Genomic DNA, 13,810 nt, shown 5'->3' on the forward strand with positions numbered 1-13,810 from the left:
GTGCTCCTTTGCTACTTCTCGGTGGTTATCTCTTTAACATTTTTCTCAGCATTGTTACTTCAAACTGACAGTGCATTTTAAATTTTATCATCTAATAAACGCGTTACATGAACTTTTTGCAACTCATATTGCTTTTTAGACTTCTTCTGATGTCGCTTTGCTTTTGCGCAAGTATGTATATTTGATTCTGTCACCTATATTTTTCTTGTCCCCTTTTTCGTCTGAATCTTATTTTCATTTTAATTTGCTTCTCCTTTTTGGGTTCTTTTAGAGCCCTTTTGGTGTATTTGTGCTGCTTTTACTTGTAATACTGTGGATGTTATACGTGTTTATGTTTTTATATAATTTTTCCACTTTTATTGAATTTTTAAATGTCTTTTTTGTTTCCTCTTTTAATTATTAGAGCATTTTTTGCGCTCTTTCCTTTTCGTATTTTATTTTGTTGCTCTTTTATCCTTATTTTTGGCTTTTTCTACTTCTATCTTTATTAATTATGAATTTAGGTCCTATCACTGCTCTCATAGCTTTTAACCTGGCCGACTCAACAGAGTCTTGTGAAGAATGCGAGGTGCCCCTCTACGAGGGCTGACCGTTAATACTACCAGCCACTACATATTTGCATTGCCTTTTGTGTAGCGTCCCGAGACACCCTGAAGACGAAAGAAGACATAATACTCGGGCAGAATATATATATTCAGCACGGAGAAGGTGTCTGTGCTAGTGGCATGGCCCAAAAGGCCAGCCCACCCAGCGAGGTACAAAGGGGCTAATTTGAAGTCCAAAAGTGGCGCCTCACCAGAACCGAGGGATAAACCACTATCGTATTACATTTGAGTTAGCCGCTACTACTTATTCGGTGCTGTAAGAAGCACCCTTGAGCCGACCATACCAGTTATCAAATCCTAATGCAGTTGAGGAGAAACTTGACCGCAAAGTCACTTATTCTTCTTGAAGGTCCAATTTGATATGGAGTTTCGTCTGTATTTGAAACTTGATTTAGGAGCCGGGAATTGTGCCGGCCAACATGCGTGGGCATATGTAGACATAGGAGCCCTGCCCTAAAAGTAGGTTAATTTAGGAAGGATGGGGCTTACTACAGGTCCTTGCCACGTTGTTCTCACTTTGGGCCTGCCTAGTCACATCTATCCGGATTCCATTCAGCAGGTAGAGAAGTGGAGGAAGTATGGCGAGTTTACTTTATGCACAGTTTTATGCATGTACGGCTGGTAAAGCCTGTAACAAGACTCTCAAGTGTTTAACGACTAGTATCTCAGCAGTTGTTAATATCTTCCCTGCGGAACGCGAGACTGGAGTAATTACAGAAGGCAGACATCAATTTCAACCTATCTCTTTGGGGACATCACTGATTCTCACGGCCCGCTCAGGTTTATCACCTAGCAGCAGAAACTAGGATAGATATCCTTTAGGATCCGGTATGATTTCCTCTGCCACCAGTACAGGGCCCAACTACTTCCCTCAAGACGAAAGAAGTTATAATACTAGGGCCGGACACATACGTATATACATATCTGTATGTACAGTCGATATACAGAAGACAATTGTGCTACTGGTCAGCCCGTTCGGCGAGATGCCATGGCCAAGATAAAGTAGTCCTTTACCAAAACGATCCTTAAACAAACACCTAACGTGTTACGTAACATCTGTGCAGAATATACACTTGCATGTGTACATATGTACTAGACATTTGGGCCTCAGGTTACTAACGTGGCCCGAAGGTGACCCTAATTAGGCAAAAATACAATGCTAAAAGTTGAACAAATAACTAAATTATCACACTTTTACGGGACATTTTAAAGTATGTGGAATGTAAAGAGTTTGCTAATTGTGAAAAGCAAATAAAATCTTTTTTTGTAGGGTCTACTGTCCTAATGATATTCTCATTTAATTTAATTATTTTTTGCCCTAGGCAGTTTTTTAAATTTACTACGCCGTTGCTGCTCCGCTTCAGCGCTTGATTTACTCGGGTTAGCGATCGGGTTGTACTTGTGCGGATACATTCTGGGCTGGCCGACCTGGACCCACGCATCAAGAGCATATCTCACTTTCAGTCAAAGCTTTTTAGAGGAACTTAACAAGTTAGTTGTGGTTCTGAGATTCGACTTGCCGAAATTCTGGTTTTTAATATTTCTTGGCACAGAATCATTTGTTTGGATTAAAAGTGCTTTCAGTGAGACTTTTTGGAATTTATAGTGAAGATTGTTGAAGTTGCCTAAAACTAATTTTGCAGTTGTTACGGGGAGTTTGTTTAGTTCACAGCATTTAGGTTAGATTATCTGTCGTGTTTTGGCAGTTTTAAACGCCTTTTAATAATGAAAAGCAACGTTACTAGAGAGTTCTTTTCTGAGGACTATTTTTACCTTTTCAAAATGTCTGTAGTGCAATTGATGATGTGAAAATTCAGTCTTCTATTTTTTGCAAACATTTGAAATATTTTTCTATTTTTTCCACAAACGATTCATTGAATTTGCGTATTTAAAGGTGTGTTATGTAATTAAATGTCTTTTGTGATTGCCTTTATTTTGTATTTTTAATGCAAATCTACTGAACTTAGCGCGCTTAGGATTTTCTCATGTCTCAGTTGTGTGAATGAAAGCACTTTTGTACGTAGTTATGAAGCTGTGGATGTTAGTAAGTTTTTTAATCATTGGCAAATGAATGGGACGACAAGTTTTTAAAGTAGAATTCAAACTCCTTTTAAGCTCTTATGATGCTGTGCAGCATTGCGTAGTAAGGTTTCTACTAATTTTCTTGTACATAACCGTAGGCGGGATCGGAGAATGTTTTTTGCGCAACATTCTGTTTGGCTTTTCATAATTTCCTATCAAAAGCGCACTTTTTATTGTCAAACGATGAGTTAGTTTCCCGGGACCTTATTATTCAAACTTAATCCAGTTCAGATGATTTAACTAAGTCTAGCAGACTGCTTACTTTTCCTAAGTCGAATTAAGCCAGATATTTGTACGCGCTTCGCCTTTCTTTGTCTCTCATTTGGATATACTTTAAGTTTACGCAAAGAAGGGAAAAAGTGACTTTTTGCTTCCCATTTGCATATTATTCCTTATTTTATCAAACAGCACAAATTCCTTTGGATTTCCTCTGTCACTGCCGTTGTTCTCATTTACTCTATCAGAAAATCGGCTCGTTTTTAGAAGACTATAGCCTAATGCAAAATAAGTTTTTTTAGCTAATGTGAGGTGATTTAGATTTGTATCGTTGCTATGTAGGATTCTCGTTAATACTTAATTTTGTGGGTATTTTCTTTTCCCCAATCCACCCAAGTTGATCTTACTTAAAATCCCTTGTCCTCTCAGTAAACTTTCAAATGCAGGTAGTGTTCGTCTTACCTCTGTCCAGCTGTGTCTGCCCGTCTAGCTATCAGTGCACATGTGAGTGATAAAGAGGACAGGTACAGATAAAGCTAGATGGAATGAGAGGAGAGTGGTATGATTGCTAACATCCCTAGTGTGTGTGACCATGACAATACGTAATCGAGCGCCCGAGGACTGGCAGAAAAGACACACAGATACGCTTGTATGCACCCACGCACACGTCATCGGGTCTTTAATTCGAAAGTGGAGTTATATTAACAGTAACAATATGGTAAGCACTCATTTTCTCACACTACCTTTCTTCCTCTTTGCCTTCCGCCCTCTCTCCTCTCCCTTTCTGGAGACGCGTTGGGTACAGCGTCTCTTCCTATTTTTGCTCTAAAATAACATGAGCCTTCTTCAAGCATAGACAGAATTTAAATTTTCAAACCTTTGCACTCACACAAAAGGCGGACGAAATGGTGAGTAAGACCCAGCATATAATTGAGATAGTAATGTTAATCAGGAGGGGCAATAGTATGTAGTAGTTGCGAAATAAATTGTAGCTTTTTAGTAGACTAAATAATTAGGTATTCTCTCTGTATATGAAAAAACTTTCTTCTTTTCTCTTTTTAAACGCTCTTTTAAAATGTTTCCCGGAAATTTCATTTGTAATGTGTCGGTTGTCAAAAATTCTACGGAAGTACGTTTTTAGGTAGAAAATAGCAGTAATGAAGAAAAAGACTATTTTTTGGCTACATTGTTTAAATGGGAAAGTTTCGGGCAAAGGTGTTTCTAAAGCAAAATTTGTAGCACTAACCACCCCTTTTACAGTTTTATGATTAGTTTGTGCTTTTGTAATCATAGTTACATCGCTATCGTCTTTAGTAGTGTTTTCTCGACTTGACAAATGCTCTTAAAAGCACGCATAATTCGAACTATTTTGCGCAAAACAGTATTCACTTGTCTGTTATAATTCGGTTTCGACTGTAGCAAAGTTAAAATTACGTTGGTATCAAGATTTTACAGTAAGTCTTGGTCCCCAAACCTTTTAGAGCAATTGACTTTGCATTTCAATGAGTAACTACAACGATTTAAAGCGTTCAGGCACATTTTTTCTCGAAAATATAAGTGTATCTTATGGAACCAATGCAGTTAGTGCATTGGTGATGACTCAAATGTTCAGAGCATTGACAAGAGTTCTCTCAAAAATTGCTTTAAGAAGCCAACACAAATGGACATCCCTTCTATGTACTCAAATAACACCCATTTATGTTGCATATCTTTTGCTGCTGCGATTTTTCATGATTACCTCCGAAGGTTTCGTCTCTGGTTCTCATGTTCCATTCTCAAGAATAGCAGTAAAAAGCCTTATGGTAGCTTAGTTTTGTTAAATACCTTTTGACTGATGCTAAGAGGAAGTGTTTTAAAATTGTTTCGAAATATTTTAACTTCCTTGTAGTATTGCTTACATCCACAAAAGAAGTATATATTCGTGCATCTAAGTCCACTAACTTGCTAGGTAAATGGGAAACAGCTGTCTGCAAAGAGCTTTATGGGCGCTGATCAACCGGGAATGCCTTTTTTTCAGTAGCTTTTATCGCACGTGTGATGTTCTAAAGTAGAATTAATTAACTCATTTGGTAAAGGGTAACAGGTTTTAAAAGATAATTATAATGTTGGCGCTTTAAAACAAGATATCCGTATGCTAGCTGCTTGCCGTAGAAACACTTGCCCAAATGCAAAATTTACTTAGCACGTTCGCTACTAGGCTCTCGGAGAAAATAAGTGACCATCTGAACTTATGAAATCAGCAATTTCATTGCCGAAATGATCAATTCCAACACTTCTTAAAAGCTGAAAATGCAATTATCCTTAGCCTAAGAACACCTGACACACGTGTTTTATCGTTTTGAGTTCAGTCAATGTACCATCGTAAGATGGTAAAGCGCACAAAGCACACATTTGCAACGCGGAGCTAAAATAGTAACATCGGGCGTCACAAACATGACGATGGTAGCCGAATTGCTAGCCCTACACACAAGTTAGGGTAGGTCCTCAAAGTCATGCCTTGTATTTGTTTCGTTTTTCTATTATCCTCATTTTTTTACTACCTAAAAAGCCATTTTAAACCTTGGTTTCTTGAAATAAAGATATCTCTTACCTCTTATGATTACGGTCATAATTCATAGTTTCATGCATCCTCTCTCCGTTTGAATCCGGTCAACAAGCAGATCTTGAGACCGAAGTCTGTGCCGAAAGTTGACGAGACTACGACTTTCCGGGGTAATTTGAATTGTTTTTGCTATTTCTGAAGCAGGCTTACAGGTGAAGTACCCCTCTAAAGACTTATTTAGCATATTTGTCATTATCTCTGCTATGGTTTTAACTAATAAAAACGGAATCTGAATGTAAGGAATGAGCTACACAGTTGCTTTTTTATCTATTTTGGTAACATCGTACGGAGAAGGAGGTTCTTCTATGGCTGTTAGAAATAAAGAAAAGGCCCCTCCACCGCTTGTTATCTCTGCCTCGGCCATTAATGCGTTTCCACCACGAATTTGTTAAGTGGCTGGTGCTTGTCAGGCCTGACACTGTCAATGAGTCGTCACGATAACGCTGCAATTGGCAAGTAGCTGAATGTTTATGTAAAACTCGCTCTATTTCACGATTTCGTATGTTATTTATTTCTTATATGTGTCTAGTTCTGATGCGTATTTGGGTCGTTATAAGTATGACAATTGGCCCTATATGAAGGTACTTTTTTGTGACACTAAAAAGGATATTTCATTTCCTTCTTTTTTAGCCTGAGTCGTATGCCTGTGTATTTAGATGAAAACTAATGGTTTTAGTACGCTTCCGGTCATTGTTAGTGGAAAGCTCTCCCATCGAAAACTGTTTCTGATCGTACCTAACATGCTGGTGCTAAAATGCTTCCCTTTTTCTTTCAATTGTTTAAAGGTCCAAGGTGTAATACTTTCACGGGTTTTGTTTTTCATTCTTACATTCCTTTTGTTAGTTTTCATTCATCAATCTATAAGTCGCTTTTTACCAATTTGCCACTTCGCTCATTAAGTCTTCTATTTAGTCAATCCATTCATACGACACGCCATCTATTTATTTGGCTATCGACTGTCCTGAAATAATTCATTAATCTAGTAGCCTCAATTTATCCACCCCTTAGTCATTAGCCCGGCTCAAATCCCCTCGATTATTTACTCATCCAATCGCCCCCTCCCAATTCACCTTATTCACTCGCTTATTAATTCATCCTTTCAATGGCTCATTCTTCTCTAGTTCGTTAGCTTCTGCATCTACGAGTCCAAATCTGACTTACCCACTCTTAAAATTATTCACTAATGTATTTAGTCACCAACTTATTTTTTTTCGATTCATACTCGCATCTTTCGTTAATTAGTTATTCACTGAACCGTTAATTCCTAATCTATTCGCTTATCTACTCCTAACTCATTCGTCACTTTACTTTTCTAAAATCCTTTTCAAATCCATTGATCTCCTCATTTATTCGTTCATCGTTTTTCGACCTGTTCCCCTCAATCATGAGTCTAAACCTCCATCCAATCATCCTCCTGTGTACCCATTCATTACCCAATACCCACTAATTAACATCTGTGCCTTCTTTTCACCTACCCATTTACTAAAACGTCGTCGATTGATCCTTTTCGGGTCATCCTTTCATTCAATCGTTCACGCACTTAGTCACCTTCCACCGTACAGACCTATTCAAATGGATGACAAAGCTATGTTTATCTAATGATGTGCTTTTTTTACCCATCTTTCGTCTGAATAGGTCCATTTAATTCGGTTCACCATTTCTCATTTTATCCCCGTTAAAAGGTGGTCAACAATCTTCCATTCATTATTTTTTTTAAATTTAAACAATTAGAGGTATTTGGAGCAGAAGTCTTTCCCATTCAGTTATTCTCTCACATCTACGCCAACGAGAAAAAGCAATGTTGGTTCATACCTGACAGCTTGCCACGTGTGTGGGAAATGCTATTGACGCCTAGTGACTTAGTGACTTAAGTGAATCGCGTAGAGACCAAAGACACTCAATTTTATATCTATTGAAGACCATAACAGCTACTGTAGGTAACATTGAAAGTGGTGTGATTTGTACTTTGATTGACATTGTTTAACAACTACTTTCACCGCCCCAAATTTAGTTGCACCACATACGAGATTTTGTAGCCTCTAAGATGCAGAAGGGTCAGCAGCCTATTAGTCTGAGTTGCACTGGTAGAGATACATATAAATGCGCGGCAGGCCAAAAGGACCTATTTTTACCAGCAAAAAATGCATGCTACACCGCTTAGCATCCTCCATCTTGTTCTGCGCACCGATCCCGGCGCCTTGAAAATATTTATCATAACAGCGGTTTCTTGCACGTCAATTTGTCCAAAAGTCAATACATTTGGTGTAATTAACTATATAAGTAGCATCCTGTTTTTATTTCTCCTTTTTTGACTTGCCTTATTGCTGTCCAGTCAACTATTTCAGTTATTCTCAACTTCTTGCTTTACGGCACGAGATCCATTTTTCGGGTTTATCCTATAAACCACTGCTTTCGTGCAAATTTTTTGATCATATCTTACGTGAGAAATTTACGTTCAGTGCTTCTTCTGATGCAAGTTTCCGCGTATTGAACCATCTACAGTAGCTGCCTTTTATTTGTAACATTTAGGCGTTCTCTCCATTTAGCAAAACAGAGGTCTGGATTGCCTCTTGGGAACGATTTTGATGATCAATAGGGGTGTCAAAAATTAGATTTATATTGTGAAAACTATTGCAAATGCCAATATGATCTCACAATCACAAATTTAGAGGTGCGCTTACAACACTAATCAAAGGCATTCTACATCCGTTCTTAGGAGGCGACAGGACCCACAAAATTTTTACCTTATAGTTACTCATTTCGTGTCTAGTAAAATGTGCATCTTTGATTAAATTAAAGCAGTAGTCAAAATACCCATGACTTCAGAGGGCCCAATGAGGATGGACTGTCTGCATCTCCATCAGTTGCGCATTTTGGCTGACCAAAAGAAACAGTTCCACCTCCCATTCAGAATTAAATTCATCCGCATTGATCATGAAATACCTATTTATCCCATTTTCCTACTCGACTACTTTCCTCGATCATCTCGCTTTGCTTGCTACCTTGAATGGAACAGAATTGGTAACATTTGTAGTGGAAACTCTATTAGTGGTGACTCAGTTTGGTAGAATGTCTACCTGCCATTGTGTCTTATAATAACCCAAAAGAGACGTCTTCATTTTGCGTGTCGACTCCGTCTTAGTTGATCGGAGGCCATCTTTCGAACCTGTAAACGTAGCAAGGCTTAGTCTCGAAATTTCACGGGACGAATCTGCCAACTCCCGGGGATCTAAGACTAGCATAACTGGGCTAGTCAACAGGGAAATTTTTGTTTTTCGTGTGTTCAGTCAAAACCTTCTCAGAAATCCAGTATTCTCTGATTTACTAGAGAAAAATAATTCTGGGCCACCTATTTTCTCACTTTCAGAACCACGTCTCTGCCAGATTTCATGGTAAGTTAAAACTTTTTGTATCATAAAGGGCATGAAACCATTTACCATAATTTTTCAACATGATTATACACCCGAGTTCTCTTGCTCTAATAAAACAAAATTGTCTGTAGCTCTTCGAGTACTCTCTGAGGCTGTAATAAATCAAAGCAATGCAGAAGAAGGGTATATTAACAGAACAAGGATATGAGACTCTTGGTGGTGATATTACTTAGAAGAAAATGTAACTTGTGGGGCTAGTACAGCCACTAGCCCTACTTTATCAGTGTTGTTCGAGGTTCTACAATGTAATGTACTCTACAGAGTGAAATGTATCGGGGTGGATTGATCTGGGAGGTTGCACTAAAAGGTTGGACAAGGTTCTACCGAGGTGAAGTTTCCTATGCCAATCGCTTTATGCAGTTTATGAAAGAATGATTTGTCTGCTTTTGCTGTGATCTAGATCACTTCCTTAAAGAACTTATAATTAGCTATTTTTTTTTTCAAGTTGAGACCTGGCCTCGCTTGGTCACCGCCATTTGTGCAGAAACCGAATTTGCGGACTTTCAAAAGTCGACGTTGTCTCGATAGCCTTCCCATAGCAATTTTTATCGGTTCAACGCCCCACAGTCGTTAGTTTTCCTTTGTTAGGTGCGGGGTTGTTATCCATTTACTGAAATCAGAAATACTAATCTTTTCGCGTTTGCTCTTGGCTGCCACCAAATTAACACATTGAGCCACACTAAAAGGCAATAAGATATGCCAATACAAAAGCTAGGTTCGTTATTAGCATGCAGAAAAGTTAATAACTGGTTTATTTAGATTCACTGTCAATATGCTTAAATAAATTCGAAAAGAGCAGTTCTCAGACTTTCAAGTTTATGAACAAAGTCGCTTATGGACTATAGGATGTAGCACCGCAAGCTTGCGATCGGCTTGTGAAAGGAGAATTGCTTCCTTTTTTGTAAACTAAAACACACGACTAAGTACCATCTTAGGGATACTGCTAATTTTCTGGTAGTTAGAGTCAAAAAGCGGAACCTCCATACATTACATGGAGGAGCAAAAAAGATTTTACTTCTTAAGTTTTACTCTGTATTTTATTGAAGAGAAATCATATAAGGAATGAGACCGATTTTGTAATTTACCCGTTACAACATCGTCTAGTGCACACTTTGTCTTCCATCTGTATGGAATTGGTAAATAAAAGCGAAGCAAGTGTTCCCGTCTCATCAGCACCGGCAGAAAATTTGACTTTCTCCCAACTCGGATTTAGCTGCTCAGAAAATAAAAATATTGGAGGAATGTTTAGCAGTCACTGGATCCGTTAGTATTTAGGTTAGCTCTTTAAATGGTAGACGAGGCTTCTGAAGAATTCAAGAGCAAACGATTGAAATGTTTAAAATGGTTTATACATGGGTGATTCGATGTCATAGTAATTGCTGTCTAAATGGGAACCCTCGAAGCTATGGTGATCGTATGTAGATAACTGGATGTATTTGACACTTTATTTCCTTTAATGTATTGCCGCATTATACGTTATTACCCTGTTTTCATCTCAGATCCGTCCTCCAAGACACATAGAACCTCTTAATCAAACCATCGACTAGAGAACTGTCATTCATTAATTTTACTAGCTAGCCACGTTCTTGTCTCGCCAAACTCTCGTTATTTCTTCCATTGCGTTATACGATAGAGCTCCCAGCGTTCGAAATACGTTTGATTTCCCTCTATCTAAACTATTACAACTACCGCCCTTGAGGCGAAGTCAAACACACTCGTCAGGGCCTCAGTACACTGTTGTATTTGATTAAACAAATAGCCATCTCAATTTATGAGTATTTCTTGGAGGTATCTTGTGTTTGCGTAAGGTAAGAACTGTTTGTTTATGGCATCATCTCATCTCACTACCACTCCTTTCATTAATTACCCAATTAATTAACTCGCTTATTTGCTCATTCATTCATTTCACCTTTAAGCCAGCTTCATTCGAGACCCATTCAGCCATGACTCAGGTAACTTGTTGTCGTTTGCTTTTGTACGGGTTTGATCAAAACGTGTCGAGAATATTTCTTAGTTGAATAGGTTGTAATTGTCACAATACTTCTCGATTTAGGAGGACAATCACCTCAAAACCTAGCTATAGAAAGCAGAAATTACCTTTGATGACTAAACCAGTTATTTATTAGCGGAATTTGAAGTTAATAACTTAAAATAAAATTACTAAGGACTATCTTAGTTTGTGCGAAAAAAATTGTCTCATTTTCGCGATTTCGGCCTCTTTTGCACTTATATTACTGGCTGTCATAAATTTCCGCCAATTGACCGAATTGTCGGCGGAGTAAAAAGTGATTCAAACCCCTTCGTGTCATTGATGTAAATGCAGGATTAGAGATGAAGTTTCTTCTATATAACTTTATTTTAGGGTAGGACTATGGACCCCACTAGGCTTTGTTATTACGATAGTTAACGAATCCAACACCTTTAAGCTCATCTGCCTTATCCACAGATGCCTTTGCTTCACCACGCGACTAGCTAGTTTGTGATCTATACTAAAATCGCGTATCAGGGCAGAATTTCTCGGCCGTTCCAATACAATGCGTGCTTATTTCACCTACTAATCACTACTTTGCCCCGCAAAACACTTTGTTTGCTTGTTGACGTTTCAAGATGTTTACATCACTCTGTCAGCTATCTGTGGTTTTACAAAATCACTCTTTACAAGAACTCAAAAGTTATCCAAGGAAAGTGTTTTATGCATGAACCATTTCCGATATTATTTGACAGATGTCTTGCCCATTATTGAATAAACTGGAAGGCATATATTCAGCCTATGTACATTAGAATGTGACAGTTCTAATAGTGCGTGAACATTTTACCAATGTTGTCACAAAAAAGTCCCAAAACTTTTTCACAGATGACAAAAGTCATTATCTTTATTTCTCAAGCGGCCAACAGGAGCAGCGAAGGAGAATACCAAGAAGGCAAGGGTAAATGCTACTGATGTTTTCGCTTTTGTTGTCGTTGTTGTGTGCGCATCTGCCCGGGCACTTTCACTAACAAAATTGACCGAAACTACCACAGCAGTAATGATTGTGGTGCGTACGGTCACCATTTCCATTTCCGATTCTTGGTACAAGTCCTGATTACAATACCACATTTCTCATCTCTTATCAGTTTAAGTAAACCGTCTTCAATTCTTTCTGTGAGAATGAGCTAGAAAGCTGGTTCTTACACACCAAAACCTACTCTCTTATTGCGTATTTGAGACTGAAAGAAAGTTGGTTTGCCTTTCATTCTTTTCGGAAATAACATTGCAAGAATTACTTAATTTCGCATGCATTAAATGCTGCTGCTTTCGCATGCACTGACTCAGCAACCCACTGATCGGTTTGCCCCATCCAGTGGGTGGATGGAGGACAAATTCTATTGAATTTTACGTTTTCCCCATTTATTTTAAATTTTATTTTAAGAAATCACCCATGCCTGCATCAAGGGGAAGGGAGAATGGAGAATGCGGTGTTTCTAAAGGTACGTTAATTCTCTTTAACTCTTGACTAGATTTCCTAACCTTAATCCATATGATCATGAGCTGGCTTTTTAAAGCTTGTTTCTTTATGCGTTTTTGTGTTGGTGAAGCATTAAACTCATTTGGAGACCTAATTTACCATTAACCAATCCTTGAAAATGCGCGTTCTTACTGTTAACTTAATACGGGAGATTTGTTGTAAACAAAATAATAAATAAATAATAAAATGAGTAGGAATTTGGCTCTTTTCATCTTTTTAAAGGATGCATTAAAATGTTCCTCTGAAACGTCTTTTCCGCAATCAATGTAACGTTCTTTGAAATCGAATGGCGACCTGACTTTCAAGTGTGACGCGCTTGCATTTGAGGTTTGTGTTTCTGGTTTCCACTGATTACCCCATAACCTGTAGCACAAATAATACGATAGTATTTTGTGATCAGTTATAAATGACATCATATTTCTAATAAGTGCTATCATCAGCTGTCGACTTTCGTAGTGGGGCTTTATTTTGAGCGAGCAACAACAAGCAATTACTGAATAGTAATTCAGGGAACTTTTCAGTTGGCATAGGTATGCGTTCAGCATATCTTAAGAGGCGACCATTTTCAAAACGGGATTTACAGTGAAACAGTTCAACAACTGTTTCCATTTTAGTGTTTCAAGTGGTTATAAACTAAAATATCTCGTGGCCATACCTATTTTAAACGCAACAAAATACTCCTATTCCATACTTTTGACCATTACCTCATTACAAATCAACCTTAGAGCTCACTGTGAGTCTAGCATGAACGTTGTGGGCATTAGCCGAAATAAGCGTGACCTGAAGCGACTCAATTTTATTTAAGAGAAATTAAAGGGCGGTTCGAATACCAGAACTTTTAGCAATATAGCTAAAAAAGGTACAGTGACATAAAAGGGCACTTTATTTCACACCTATAAGTGGGGAAAATAAGCAACGTCTCAATGACTACCAGATTGTAAGGATAGGAGAGCACTAGGTTATAAAAGGGAACATTAAATCGATGAAGTGAACGAAAATGTAAGGGCATGCAAGATAATGTCACAATTAATGATATTGAATGAATTATATTTGTAAATAACAATGCAGCGTCTTCAGACAACCGCTTTATGGGGAACTGTTGGTACTACAAGTTCTTCAAGAACACTTTCATCTGACTAGACATCTAGTTCCGTCCTGTGTACCAACGGGAGAGCTGAAGAGAGGGGGTCGGTAGATTTAGTGTTCCCTGTGTTACTCTTCCTTGTTTCCCTGTCTGCTAGCAAAGTGTTTTTATTGCCTGCTTATCCGCCTCGGTGCTAGTGTACGTTAGTACGCTGCAAGCATAGCGAATAAAATCACGTCCTTTCCAGCCTTCCTCCTGTTCTCTGGACCTCCGCTTCACGACCT

At 38.3% G+C, this 13,810-nt stretch overlaps 1 protein-coding gene across 1 annotated transcript in view; it reads left to right on the forward strand. All coding sequences in view use genetic code 11, as the record gives it.

Annotated features, from left to right (window-relative positions):
• EGR_04813 (putative calcium-binding protein CML16) overlaps positions 1–13,810 on the forward strand; it is a gene marked incomplete at both ends in the record, with an annotated part of 17,860 nt that overhangs the window by 1,378 nt on the left and 2,672 nt on the right. Inside the window, 5 exons of the mRNA XM_024494062.1 lie at positions 3,376–3,407; positions 3,485–3,621; positions 10,853–10,888; positions 11,822–11,863; positions 12,347–12,404. Of these exons, the coding sequence (XP_024351451.1) occupies positions 3,376–3,407; positions 3,485–3,621; positions 10,853–10,888; positions 11,822–11,863; positions 12,347–12,404 (305 nt within the window). The remainder of the gene's footprint in view (positions 1–3,375; positions 3,408–3,484; positions 3,622–10,852; positions 10,889–11,821; positions 11,864–12,346; positions 12,405–13,810) is intronic.

This window comes from Echinococcus granulosus (assembly GCF_000524195.1).
Source record: "Echinococcus granulosus chromosome Unknown EG_S00032, whole genome shotgun sequence".
NCBI classification, from domain to species: Eukaryota; Metazoa; Platyhelminthes; class Cestoda; order Cyclophyllidea; family Taeniidae; genus Echinococcus; species Echinococcus granulosus.